At 48.5% G+C, this 13705-nt stretch overlaps 4 protein-coding genes across 4 annotated transcripts; 1 reads left to right on the forward strand and 3 right to left on the reverse strand.

Annotated features, from left to right (window-relative positions):
- On the reverse strand, positions 1 to 4727 carry TRUGW13939_08228 (uncharacterized protein; the record flags this gene model as incomplete). Its single annotated transcript, XM_035491364.1, has 7 exons — positions 1 to 1051; positions 1119 to 1412; positions 1459 to 1505; positions 1550 to 1780; positions 1825 to 2386; positions 2735 to 4613; positions 4676 to 4727. 7 exons carry the CDS (start codon positions 4725 to 4727, stop codon positions 1 to 3), a joined length of 4116 nt encoding a protein of 1371 aa, XP_035347257.1.
- An 859-nt stretch (positions 4728 to 5586) lies between these two features.
- Positions 5587 to 6618, forward strand: TRUGW13939_08229 (uncharacterized protein; the record flags this gene model as incomplete). Its single annotated transcript, XM_035491365.1, has 2 exons — positions 5587 to 6297; positions 6358 to 6618. The coding sequence occupies 2 exons, from the start codon at positions 5587 to 5589 to the stop codon at positions 6616 to 6618; spliced, it is 972 nt and encodes a 323-aa protein (XP_035347258.1).
- Positions 6619 to 6767: 149 nt separating this feature from the next.
- On the reverse strand, positions 6768 to 8876 carry TRUGW13939_08230 (uncharacterized protein; the record flags this gene model as incomplete). Its single annotated transcript, XM_035491366.1, has 4 exons — positions 6768 to 7129; positions 7185 to 7670; positions 7734 to 8704; positions 8797 to 8876. 4 exons carry the CDS (start codon positions 8874 to 8876, stop codon positions 6768 to 6770), a joined length of 1899 nt encoding a protein of 632 aa, XP_035347259.1.
- An 860-nt stretch (positions 8877 to 9736) lies between these two features.
- TRUGW13939_08231 (uncharacterized protein) lies at positions 9737 to 11444 on the reverse strand (the record flags this gene model as incomplete). Its single annotated transcript, XM_035491367.1, has 4 exons — positions 9737 to 10407; positions 10477 to 10659; positions 10726 to 11287; positions 11346 to 11444. 4 exons carry the CDS (start codon positions 11442 to 11444, stop codon positions 9737 to 9739), a joined length of 1515 nt encoding a protein of 504 aa, XP_035347260.1.
- Positions 11445 to 13705: the final 2261 nt, after the last annotated feature.

Genomic DNA, 13705 nt, shown 5'->3' on the forward strand with positions numbered 1-13705 from the left:
TTACAGCCGTCGCTTCTCGCCGTACAGAATTCGCTGTATTTTGCCCGTCACCTTGTTCTCCACTTCCTCATACACTTCGCCTCCTTCCTGTGACTCGCCCGACCAAGAGCCGAGAGCGCTGCTGATATCTCTTTTTGCTCCAGTTGTGCAAATCAGCAAGGGCTCTGTTGTAGAAGCGTCGCTGTGATCGTTTGCCTCTTGCAAAACTTCCAACCCTGATGGCTCTCCTTGCTTCACTCCCATCACAGCACCTTTGACGCCCACACTCTGGTCTCTCTTGCATCGAGTGGATTTCGTAGGGTCATAGGAAGTAGACTTTTCCATCAATGCACTCCATGCGTGTGGGCTGAATGGTCGGCGGAGATTGTGGTCTACTGACGTAGGCATGACCCGGGAATAAGCCGCACTCGTTTGCAAGTGTCCAGCCTCTTTGGTACGTTCCGACGAGTTCTCACTCCCTATTGACGTTTCCAACGTTATTGAACCTTGCAAAGCAGAGTAAGTATCTTTTCTTGGAGGAAATGCCAGCTTCTCTTCACCTGCTGATAACCACTGCTTTGCATGGCAAGCGACACTAGGCAATTCCCCCGATCCGAACCTTCCCCTGATAGAAGAACCATTCTTTGGAACCGAATTATCCTTTCTCCTCTTTCTCACATTAATGACAGAACGACGCGATGAAGAAGCACCGGACCTGACAGTTTGAGGACGCCAGTCGCCAATAGCTGCTTGGTAGTCGCGATCCAATCTCCATTTGTACTCCGGATTGGTGAACCAACAATGCCCAAGAGCTTCTTTTGCACTCAGTCTTCTCTTCTCGTCTAGAACAAGCAATGCAAGAACAAAGTTTTGCGCCAATGCACTCGCCTCAGCCCACCTAGGTTGTTTGAAAACCTCATCCATGTCACCGGGTTCGTTACCCTCGATCTGCCCGGAGGGTGAAAATGGAAACGGAGGAGACCCCGTCAAAAGAACAACCGTTATACACCCAACTGACCAGAGGTCTACTGACTTGGTGTATCCTTGTGCTGCGGACTTTTTATAAACTTCACTGCTAAATTGTTAGACCCTCACATTCCCTAAGCTATCAAAGCCTCCACTAATAACAGAGAACCTACGGCGCAGTGTAGTCCCACGTTCCGACAACTGAAGACATGCGCTTGATGTCTGATAGAACAACCTGAGCGCATCCAAAGTCCGCAAGCACCACCCGGCGCCCGTCCGCGTGAGACGTCATGAGAATGTTCTCAGGCTTCAAATCACGGTGCACAATGTTGCTATCGTGTAGGTAATCCAGAGCAATTAGAATTTGTTGCATTATTGAGGCCGCATCGAAGTCTTTGATATCGCCACCCATCGATTCAACGAATGCGAAAAGGTCACCAGCCGCGATGAGGTCTTCGAAAATGTATCTATAAAGGTCAGTATTGTCTCTGCTGGACTTGCTGTGGAACTAACAATGAATCCTCTGTACGAATCACTTTCTCAACTCTGATGATGTTGGGCTAGTCACGTTAGGATAATCTTGACACAGTAGGTTTGTACATACATGGCATAGCTTTTGAAGGATGTCGACTTCTCGTTTCTGAAGTTCTAAAAGACTCGTTCCTTTCAATTCGCCGTGACGCATTTTCTTTTCCACCACCTTCTTCACAGCTCTGAGATCGACGACTTTGCATGCGACTTGGCTTGCGCTTCGCATACTCACTGCCATACGTACTTGACCGAAACTCCCTTCTCCTAGGAGACGGTTCGTGATCAAATAATCGCCCGCAAAATCCTGGCCCCTGTCAGCAAATTCCAACAAAAGATTCGAAGACAAACATTTGCTTCCTTCCTTTGAACTGGAGGCAAGAGTTTATCGGCCAGCTCACACCGAAACTCAAGGTAGCTCTCCGGAGACAATCGCAGAATATCGCCGTCACTTAGCAGGACCGCCCCTCCGTTTTGCTTATCAATTGGCAGCCCATTCCAAAACGTTCCGTTCAAAGATAGATCCTGCGCATACACCAAAGGGGGGATGTCTAAAGGGTTCTCAAAGTCGTAGACGATCGTATAGATTCGAAGATGTTGTGCTGATACGCGGAGGTCGTCAAATGTGTACTCACTGGATGTTGAATCGTCGTCAACGACATAACCACCAATAGGGAGAGTAACATACCAGAGCTTCCGATCTCTTCCAACATAAAGAGGACTGTAAGCGGAGATGTGCTGGGCATCAGCCACCCCTTTTGTCTCTGGGTTCCAACGGTAGATCGTCCCGACACGACGTAACGGGTCTTGGGTGTCTGAGACCATGATGGCCGCACAGAATCCCGTTTTAAAACGATTCACCCAGGACAGAAGAAGGGGAAGTCCGCCAAAGATGGCTCTAAATCCACTTGCACTGGAGATGCCACGGCTAGCGTTTTCTCACCTTGCACAACAAAGCCCATGTAAGTGTATGAATATATTACCGTAGACACGAGCAGGGAATGACGGATGAAGAGAGAGAGAGAGAGAGAGAGAGAGAGAGAGAGGAGATAGCGAGTGTGCCCTCTGTTGCTACATGTACGGAAGGCGGTACCCGCTGCCACCCAAAACGGAAGGTGCAAGTCTACGCAGCGTCAGATGACCTTGGTACAACATTTGAATGCAATGTTCATCGCTTGTCTATAATATTTTGCTACATATGGCTTCATCAAGTGTCTTTATAGCCAGGAATCCCAGAAAGACACAGTTCTAACACATTCACTTTCCCTGCAACCTCCGGATGCGCTCTTCGGCAGCCCTGGCGCGACGCTCTCGTTCCAGCCTCGTTCTCATCTCCGGCGTCATTCCTCGCATTTCATCTTCTCGCTTTTCTGCAGCAGTCTTCTCCAAAGACGCCAGTTTTCGACCGCCCGCATTTCTCTTTGTTTCTGTAGCGGTCGCCTTGGCAGCTTCCTCTGCTTTCAAACGATCCAACTCAGCCTTGCGCCGGGTTGCCTCTTCCTTTGCAGCTTCCTCCTTCTCCTGAACCTGGCGGCGATCCACGTCTGCACGGGCTATGGGAGGGGGGACATGTGCTGCTTCCCAGTCCCAAGCTGATTCGCCTAGTTCATGCCTGGCGACTCTAAAGGCATCGCGTGTGGCGCGGTCTCTGGTGAGATCAAAGGGTGTCCTACCCTCGTCGTTCTGGACAGTTGGGTCAAACTTCGCTTTTGTTAAAAGCGAAGATACAAGCGCGGGAGAGTCTGAGTTCGCTGCAAGATGCAGAGGGGTAGGAGCATGATGATGTTGGGATGCGTCCGCAGGGAAGAACTTGAAAGACAGATCAATAGCATTGTTTGAAATATATGAAAGGAGAGCCGGCGCTTTCGAGCGGCGGATAAGAGCCTGAATCTGTGACGTGTGGAGCATCGCTGCCTCTTCTTCTTCGGTCAGCTTCGGCTTCTTTGGTTGTTGAGCGGGCTTCGGTGATTTTGAAACTGCTTCATGTTGTTTGGCCTCGGCAGCAGCCAAGGCAGCCTCGTCAATTTGGCTGATCTTAACTCTTGTCATTTCCTTGAAACATCTCATCAGCTCTGCCTGGGTCGCACGGCGGGTGCTGAACGGAAAGTTTCGGAGTCTTGGGTCATTATGCTTCAGGATCTGCCCTTCGTATGGCCCAAATAGAGTTCTGCGGTTTGTATTACCCGTGGCACGAACAAAGACAAGCTGCGAAGTGTCGATCATGCTTTTCCAATCCCGCAGCAGATCACGAATGTCCTTTTCCAGTGCGGCTTCGTTGTACCTTCGTAAGCTGGATCCGGCAGAATGCGCTGCTCCTCTCGAGGCATCACTTGCCGATTGTGAGCCACCTTGCTTTCGGCGAGTTGTATATCGATGGAATGTCTTGTGGGCTATCACTCGAGCTTGTCTTTCCTCAATACCTCCTCGTTTTTGTATTTCAGGAGCGAGCGCAACGATCATGGCAGCAAAGTGGCCACCGCCAATCATACACATAAAGATATGCGGCCCAGAATTCGAAGCCGTAGCCGCAGAATTGTTTACACGCTTAAATGGCTCGAGTTGCTTCTTGCGCAGGGAGTCCACCATATGGCCGGGCTCGTCTTGTTCCTCGTTCGTGAAAAGCCCTCTATATATTCCGACAGAAGTATTCGAAGGGAGCTTTGGGCTAGAAAACCAAACGAGAGGCTGCCTTCCAGTGCTTCCTTGTTTCCGCGACTCTTCATTGTCTTCGGCCCCTTGCGAGATTTTTGCCTGCTTCTTCAACAGCGCCACCAACGTCGAATCTGCCGATCGAGGATCGTCCTCCTCTGATTCCGACTCGGAGCTTTCCGAGCCCGAGATTGACTCGTCGATCTCGCCGATTGCTTTTGTAAATTCGGTCTCGGTCAGGAGCGGGTTGCCACGGAGCTGAGCCTTGATGTTATATCTGTGGTGATCGGACCGGGCATGGTCGCGTAGTTCCTGCACGGTTTGGAAGGTTACCTGGCATAGGCCACAGGTTTTTGTTGTTGGGATGCCATTATCCTTCTCTGATGACTCTGACAAAGCTGGGGTTGCGGTTCCTGTGGTCGCAACGGAGGTGGGCTGGGCGTCGGATTTTATCGTCAAAGTCGACAAGAGCTCCGCTGGAAGGTCGTACACTGGGTGATTCCGAAATGTTACCTTTTTGCGATCACAAAACAATAGCGTCAACAGTACTCACCATAAAGAGGCCTCTTCAAAAAGTCGTCCGGCTGGGTCCCCGGGGTCGCCATGACGTAGAATGAAATTGCAGTTGACAGGTTAAAATGGCGGAGCGGGTGGCGGGCAGATCTTTATCGCTGCCCCTCCGTGAGTCCGATAAGCTCTTTATCTGCTGTTGATTTCCAGATTCACGACGTTGGGCTGCAGGAATGAGCAGTATATAAACAAGGCTTTGGACAAAAAGATTGTAATAAATGTATACATGCAGTGTGATTACATATACTTGTAAAGCAATTTATGAGTCATGATGAGTGACTGCGTGCTCCGCCCTGAGGCTGAGCTTATAGATCTACCAAGCTTTTTAAATACAAAAATCGGGTTTTTTCAATGTCACAACTAATAATGACTCCTTGACTTCTTCCTGTTACTATTTAATACAAAAAAAAAACCACAAAAAAATACGAGACAGTAGTTGTATCAATTAGTTAGGAAACAATACACGCTCTCTAAGCAAAAGATTACCATTATTGATCACAAACGCCTATGAAACATACTTTTCTTTTGAGCATTTGAAAAGTCACTATGTCGTCCATAGATGATGACCAATTCACTATTAATAATAGGCTTTTTTCGTTTTAAAGATTGAACCAAGAATAAACAAGAAAGCAACACGATTGGCTGTCTCGTCGTCGCTCAAAGCAGGACCAAAGCGGTTAGCGCAGAGAGGCCCCAGTCCAGAAGCGGATTCCCGATCGCCTAATTTCCCAAAATGGAAATGATAATAGTATCAACTGCCAAACGGGAAGACACCCGATGTCTTGTTTAAAATAAAAGCCCTTTGTTTCTTTCTTTCTAAATTTATTTTTGAAGTTTTGAAAAACAAAGGAACTTTTTTCTTACCTCTCCAGACCTCCGAGAAAAAGAGCAAAAATGGGATCCATTGGCAAATCATACCCTCCCGGAATCCACGTCCCCAGCTTGACATGGTTCCGGTCTGATGATACACAGTCGATAGACTGGGAGCTCCAAGAGCGTCATCTCGAGTTCCTCGTAGGCAGCGGGCTACACGGTGTTGTAATCGCTGGCACCAACGGCGAAGCCGCAACTCTCACACCAGACGAAAAGTCAAGATTAGTGAGTCTCACACGCTCCGTCGCAACAAGACTGGGCCGAGCAGATCTCGCAATCACCTGCGGCACATTCGGAGGCTGCACGCATGCCATCATTGAAGATACCAAGCTTGCCTCCAAGGCCGGCGCGGACTATGTCCTCGTCTTGGTCCCGTCGTTTTTCCACTTTGCGCTCGACTCGGATGCCATTGTCGCATTCTTTCAGGAGGTCGCCTCCGCGTCACCGATTCCTATCGTCATCTACAATTTCCCGGGTGTGGTGAGCGGGTTGAATGTGAACTCGGAGATGTTGCAGACTCTCGGCGACCACCCGAACATCGTCGCTGTCAAGCTCACATGCGGCACAATTGCGTCGGTCTCGCGCACGGCGGCCAAGTTTGGCCCTGGGCTGGCTAAATCTGGGGCCCAGCCTTCGTTTGTCGCTCTTGCTGGCCAGAGTGACTGGCTTGTTCCGTGTCTGAGCGTTGGTGGAACAGGATGTATCACCGGTCTTGCCAACCTCTACCCCAAGGTTGGTCTTTTTCCCTCTCTCTCTCGGTAAAATTTGATTGGAACTAATATATAATTGAAGGCATGCATCGAGATCTTCAACCTTTATACTTCTGGCAAAAAAGCCGAAGCCGAAGAGCTACAGATCAAACTAGCCAGCGTCGAATGGGGCTTCGGAAAAGGTGGCATCAACGGCACAAAATGGGTTGTTGGAAAGTATCGTGAATACCCAGAGGACAGCACTTGGTGCCGAAGGCCGTATCCGAAGTTCTTGGATCAAGGGAAAAGAGAATGGATTACGGAGACTGTGAAGCCGCTTCAAAAGATCGAGGCAGCACTTTAGCGCGATGCATGATACCAAAGTCGGGACTGGGGAAGTTATGTTTAACAAACCAAAGGTTTAGTATTACTTGAATATTCAACTGCATGTGAAAAATAGACTGGTTTCAGGTTATATAGTTTATAGATACATACATACATATACATACATGATTATACAATAGCAAAAGCCCGAGTGAAAGTGTCGTGCATAACTTGCCTAATATCAACTCTCTGCCCCGTCTCATCTTGTCGCCTGATAACTTCCTCCAAAACATCCGCGGTGATTTTTGCATTCGACACGATGCTTTCCATACTCTTCATCGAGGCCACCACCCACGTTCGCTGAGTCTGATCGTCAGACTCAACGCCAAGCATCAGTAGCGGCCAGAGCATGTTACTCGGTAGCGGAGATCCAGACGTGAACGTGAAAACAGGCTCACTGGGATCAGCGTCGGGGGGGAGCTGGATTACGTTTTCTATTACTTCGCGAATGGCCGAGAGCGCGTTTTTCACATCTGGTGTGCGAGGGAGGTCTATCATGTAGTCAGCCTCAATGAAACAAGGGCAGAGAGAGAGAGAGATTCATACTTTTATAAGCCACCCGATGTAAATGGACAAAACTAGCATGGTAGTTTGCATAACACACCATCAACGCGCGCGTTATGGTATTCGCCAGTGAAGGTGCTAGTAAAGGAGGAGCTAGTTTCTGCGCAATCGCCTGGTCCATGAGAGGCGGTCGTTGCTGCCAAAGAGCTTTAATATCTTTGCTGATCTTTTGCGCGATAATCATGACTTCTGTTTCGTCTTCGACAGTTCCGCGAGATCGATGCCACGGATCGATTCGTGAGATACGGCCCATGAAAGACTGCACTTTTTGGAAGAAGGAAAAAGCCGGGCGGGTGAGGATGTCTTCTAATACGGTCTCCGCGTTTTCCATGCTGTCATCGGCGGCTTCAGTGGGTGTTTCGATGTCGTCTGTGATATTGATCTCGTCCTCGTTAAGGAAGAGGCCTTCTCCACCAGCGCTCACGGCGCGGCCGTCGAGAAGTCGAAGCCAGGATAAAAAGCACTTCTCTATTAGTTTAAATCAAATTAGCAAAGCTGTATTACTTACTACAAAGTAATAAAAGAACAAACCCGTAATGCCCAGTGTCCCGCTCTTAATCAACTGCAAAGCATCATAGGCTTCTCTCAGGTTCGCATGCGCCTTAAAGACATCGTCGGCCAAAAGATCAATATAAGTCAATAAAAAGACCACGGCCAAAATATGTTTGAGTTCAGTTGTCAACACCCTCTGGTCCTTTCTAATTTCAGCAAGGACTTCAATCAACTTCTCTCTAGACGAGTCGTAGTATTTGGAATAGATGGTTGGATTTTGGTCCGACGGTGAATGCGTCTGTAGCGCGGCAAATGCCATGACCGCGTTTTTGACCATTGTTGACTTGCCGCACATGTATATCAGCATCTTCCTCATGCGAGACCAGCGTGAACTCGTCTCAACCGGAGCCAGGATCGGCGGCGCGTTGGATTGTGCGAAGAAGTCTGCTAACTGGGACTCATTGAACGTTGTGAAGTAGGCTGACTTGGACATGTGGTCACCAATCCCTCCTAGTTCCCTTGGATCAAAAAACTGTTCATGTACTGTTGTTCTCTTGCTCGTTTCGTGCGATGTGATTGAGAATGGTAATTGCAATTGATCGTGTGGCACAATCGCATCGCCATTCAGGGGAGGCGACGACCCAGTTGGCCATTCAGAGGATAATGTCGGCGAAGAATCGTCCCATAAAAAGCTCGCATAGTTGAATAGCTCACTGAATTCGACGTCAGGTAGAATATGCTGCTGTGGCTGCTGTTGTGACTGCGGTGGCGATTGCGGCTGCGATTGCAATTGCGATTGCGCCTGGGAATGTGCCTGGAATTGTTGTTGCTGTTGCTGCTGTCTTTGCTGTAATCGCTGCAGTCGCTTATGACCTCCTTCTAGCTTCGTCTTCACCTTGCCTATCTTGGCGATTGGCGCATACCCATCCTGCGGCCAAGAACATGACAGATGCAGGCGACTACAATGGCCGCACTCTGGCCGCTGCTCATTACAGCGGACTTTTCTCCGTCTAAATGATATTCGTCGCCGTCAGTCTTTCGGACAAAAAAAACCCCCTTTTCTTCATAACTTGGGACTATGAGAGTAGCTTCTTTGACTCACCGGCAAGTCAGACACCCAGTACGCGTCCTCGCGAGACGAGGTCGCTTGTCGGGGTCGTGCTGTTGCCACTGATGGAACATTGATGGCTATTATCAGTAGAAAAGAAGACAACGGCAACGATGATAACCCTTGCAGCCAAATCTCTCGGCAGAGATGTTTTTCTTGTTGGTTTGGTTAGAATGAAAAGACGAAGTCTTTGCCCCTCTGCTCCGAGTCCGGGGTATCTCCGCACTTCATCCTCGGCTACTTGCCTCTTCGGGCGCGTGTGGGGGAACCCCGATTAACGCCCTGAAGGATATACGGTATATAGAGGGGTGCTTCAAATCAATATGTAAACTTTTGAATTAAATAATCACTGCAATATATAAACAAATATTACCTCCCAGCTCATCTGGCAAACACCACGCTTCGTCAGTCATTAATTGCCATTCATTCGTCATCGCCATGCCTCTTTTTTCTTTTTTTCTTTTTTCCCGAAAAGCATTTATCAACCACGCGAGCAACGAAAACATAACGAAAAGCAATAGTCAAACGTAAAAACGTCAAGCAAGAGTACTGGTAAAGAAAAACAAAGGAAATAGTCTCCCAGAACACCTGGGACGTTTTTTGGCGGTTGCTGGTTGTCAAGACCAGTACTCCACCATGTAACTGTCGGATAAATCGGTAGGGTTTCCAAAAGGCAAGTATATACATGAGGTCGATTTGTATGTATATGACAAAGGTGAGGAAGATAAAAGCTGACCCCCCCACCGCCCCCCCAACACAGTGTAAAGTTGTGTAATGTTCAAAGAAGCAAAAATGATGTCGCTGGGAATTTTCAGTAAATAGTCAGTGTCCGCCAACGCCCTCTAGAGTGAGATTCGCTCGTAAATTTTCATCAAATGGTATTTTCGCGTATTCGTCGTAATGTCGTTAGGGCCGTCTGTTGTCTCAACATCGTTCACATTTGTGGGACACCAGCGCCGTCAGGGCGTGGCAGGAGGTTGGGGTGATTCAAAGAGCCGGTGCGAAAAGGTAAACTTCCCATATTCATCATGTGGAATTGAGAACGGTCAACGTCAGGAATTGTGTGAGGAGACGGGACTTGGTGAGCTGGAGGTGTAGGACAAACGGTGTATGCTGGGTAGCCCATCTGTTGGCGGTTTACCCCGGTATAGTCAACAGGAGTAAACATGCTTTGGTTGAAAGCAGGTGACCATGCTGAGAATGAACTTTGCGTGTTCATTTGCGGCTGTATTGGGTGGTGGATGGATTGCATTTGCTCTTGAGATGTTGGAGAGGGAAAGGGGGAGGAGTGGTGCATGAATTGATTTGCTGTCGGGGTCATGACTGGAGCTGGAATAGGGGTGCTGGCTGTTGCTAAGCACTGATGTCCAATATCTGGTTGCGAGGATTGGAATTGTATTTGTCCGTCTGGACTTCCAAAGTTCAGATCCGGGGGCATTTGGAAAATATCTACTGGGGAAGTATCATGCGAGGCCTGAATGTGTGGCGTCCCAGGGGGGGTTTTCGAATCCTCTACTTCCTCCTCGAACTCGTCTTCGCAGTCAGATCCGGGCTCTTTCTTCTTGGCTCCTTCGTGATCGACGACATAAATAACGGTGGTTGCATCTATACCGAAATCAATTCTCATCCTATACCAACAAAATTCGAGTTTTTTTTTTTTTTTGGAAAGCTTACCAACTTCTTGTCGCACAAAACTTTCTTCTAATTTTCGGACGCGGAACAGTTCGTCCAGCATCCCAACCTTCGAGGGAGGCTTGATGAGCCTCCTACTATCGTTTGCAACTTCCTCGAGTTTGTCCGCAGTGATTCCCATTGGCAAAAGTTGTTGGATGATATGGACAAGAAGTTTCAGACGCACTAGTCTTTGTTCAGCTAGATGATTCTCGGCAGGGTTTCGGGAATGGTGAAGAGGACAAAACTTACACTCTTTTCTGAGATGATCAGGCTCCTTATGAATAACATCACGGGGCCACCAATCGGGCTTCGTCATTTCTGGGTCACCTCTTTCACCAGGCGCAGAGCCCCGGCCACCATTGTACGGATGTCTGACTTGCTTACGAGGTTCGATGAGCTTGATGAATGATTTGGCCAACATCCGACAATTGAGCTGTTGTAATCTCTTGAAGACACTTTCGTAATAAGCCGACACTTTGTCCGTATCGCCAATCTTGAGAGGTACAAGATCCATTTCGTCGTCGAAAGAGTCTATGCACTCAACAGCGAGCGGTTCCTCACGAACATTGCCTCTGCGGCGCTTGAATCGACTGGAGCGCCGCGATGGCCCGACTCTTAAGGCGGTAGAAACGGGCAGCATCGATAATTGCTGGTCTCGTTGTCCAGCTAGTTCGCTGGCATTTCTGAAATCCTGGTATTGCTCCTCTGTGAAGAAATTCGACGGGAGATTCGAAGTCTCTCCTACGTTTCCGTTGTTGTCCATATAAATCACGGCCCAAAATGAAGGAACGTCACCGGTAAATACCACAGTCTGCAGAAATTGGTTAGTCAGCGTTCTGCATGATCAGACAGCTCATCAAAACACGAACCGATCTAGGAGTCTCAAAAGGCCTATTATCCTGCGCGTGAGAAGCATTAGAAGGCGACCCCTTCATCTCAGTGCCCTGTGAAATTGGCCTTAGAACCATCCTGACTGTAGTGATAAATTGGATATGTCGAGGAGAAGTGATAGGTCGTCACTTCAAGATGTTGAAAATGGTATTCGAAATTCACACAATCGCCAGTCTCTGGTTTGTGATTCTTTGGAGGGACAATATAGGTAGGGCAAATATCTTGTTTTTGGTGACAACCACACGCAGAGATCAATGTGTTCTTTGGTGGCGGATGATTGACAAGCACAAACAAAGATCAAGTACGAATAATCAAAAGGCCGCCGAGGTAATAAATCTTGAGAAAGGGCAAGTAGCACTTGGGGAGGATGTCACAAAAAAAGTATAAACCGTGTATATACCCAGACAAGGAAGCAGGTTGTATCAATAGATTTCAAGTAGATGTGAGTGTAGAGCAAAAGCCTTGTGTGTATGAGCAATTGAGTGTTGAGGCAAACACTTCGAGAATGTAAGGCTTTGCAAAGAGATGTTTAGAATGAATGTTGTGAATCAATGTCCAAGGGGGGAGGTGGCATGGGGTTGATATAGATGTGCCATCTGTCAGAGCGGCAATGACCTTCTCCTCTCTACGGTTCGGCCCTCTTGGCCAGCGCGACAATACAGTGGAGATAAGAGAAGCGTATTTCCTAAAACAGAGTCATTAAAAAGCAGATCCATTAATTCTACCACCGAGAGGGTACACTAAAGTTAGTGGTAGGGGCAGATCCATCTAACTTTGTCGGAAGCTAAGTGCGTGATCCGGTCGACCAGGATCTTGCGTCTTGGGTGCTAACGAGGTGGATATGGCGGGAGAACAAGTGAGTCACGGTAATACGGTACATAGATACTAGACGACGGTTGTAAGTTAAGAAAAAGAAAAGAGAGGGTCATTGGGGAAGAGAAACGACGATCGGGAGTCTTGCATGCTTCGTTGGTTGGTGGAGCGATGCACAGGCGCCATGCCATGTAGACTACATGCAGCGCTCGAAGCGAGGGATATCAGACTTGAATATGCGATGGCACTAATGTAATAGTCTGCTCAACCATTGACGTTATTTCGAGATTTGCGTATACAATTGGCTACGCGGAGGTTGAATCATGGAATGAAAAGAGCGAGCACTAGTTGTCCATTTGACCGAGGGTGTGTGGTGTTCTACCCTTTAATTTCCTTGTAATTCTTCATCTTTAGTATTACAAAGGCTTGAGCGAGGAACCTGGGCGATCGAAGGAAAAATAGGGACCTGGTAAGGTGGTCACGTCTGGCGGCACGTCTTGCGATCTCAATCTGGTTTCTGTCAGCATGCCAGCGGAGCGATGCAATCCTTGGCTGAGTGTGGCGCACTATTTCGAGAGTTTTGAGCGTTCCAAGAGTCCCATGACGTCCCCGCTTGTCAACCCCTTTAGCCCCGCATCTAATTAGGGAATGCTTTGACATGACAGCCATTGATGGAGTTGGACAATTAAGTTGTTCGTGATATTCCTTCCCGAAGCCAATGAGAATGTTAGAATCTCCAGTGCAATAACATCACGATTTCAGTTTCTTTCTTCCTTTATTTTTGCTTCTGCGAGCATCTGGGCCCGAGGGCATGGCGTTTGGATAGCTCATCCACTATAGTTTAGTAGTGCCAGGTGGGCAAATGCCACCGGGGTCTCCCTGTCGCGCAAGTTGTACTTGCATTCCAGGCCTACAGCAATTCGTGCTGTGATTACTTGGTATAATGCAAAGGAGAAATGCAATTCTGCTGGTACTGGTGGAAGCTAGCCGTTGGATGAGGCTGATGGGCTGCCCTCGTAGTGGAGAAGACAGCGTAGTGCTGGAAGGTCGACTCGCTATGAAGTAACACACGGGGACCTAGGTCGTACAGAGGTTTGAGCGGCAGCATGCCAACAGCTTAATTCGATATCGGGAGACGTGAAGAATTATCCCCGAGGACGGTGACTGGCCAGAATCGTGCATGCAGCCCGGTGCCACTGGCGACGTGGCGATAAGATCCCTGGAAGGCTCAAGCATCGCTGGTGAAGGCATTCATTGTCTGAGCTTCGGCGGGGGTTGTTTTCGGTATACGAAGAAATGAGCTGCTAGTGCGACGATCTCTGGCTGCAAGACTCGGGAAAAGAGAGTAACGTAGTAGCAACTGGAATGGTCGTAGTGCTGTTGGGAGGAGAAAGGTTCGGGGACCATGAGGTATAGCTAACGACGCCATGTGGACGCCGACGTCGCGGATGTTGTGCGTGCGGGACGACGGGAAGGAGCGACGGGAGCCCGCACCTTCCCTTTTTCCCAGCATTATTATTTCTTT

Source organism: Talaromyces rugulosus, chromosome IV, assembly GCF_013368755.1.
Source record: "Talaromyces rugulosus chromosome IV, complete sequence".
NCBI lineage: Eukaryota > Fungi > Ascomycota > Eurotiomycetes > Eurotiales > Trichocomaceae > Talaromyces > Talaromyces rugulosus.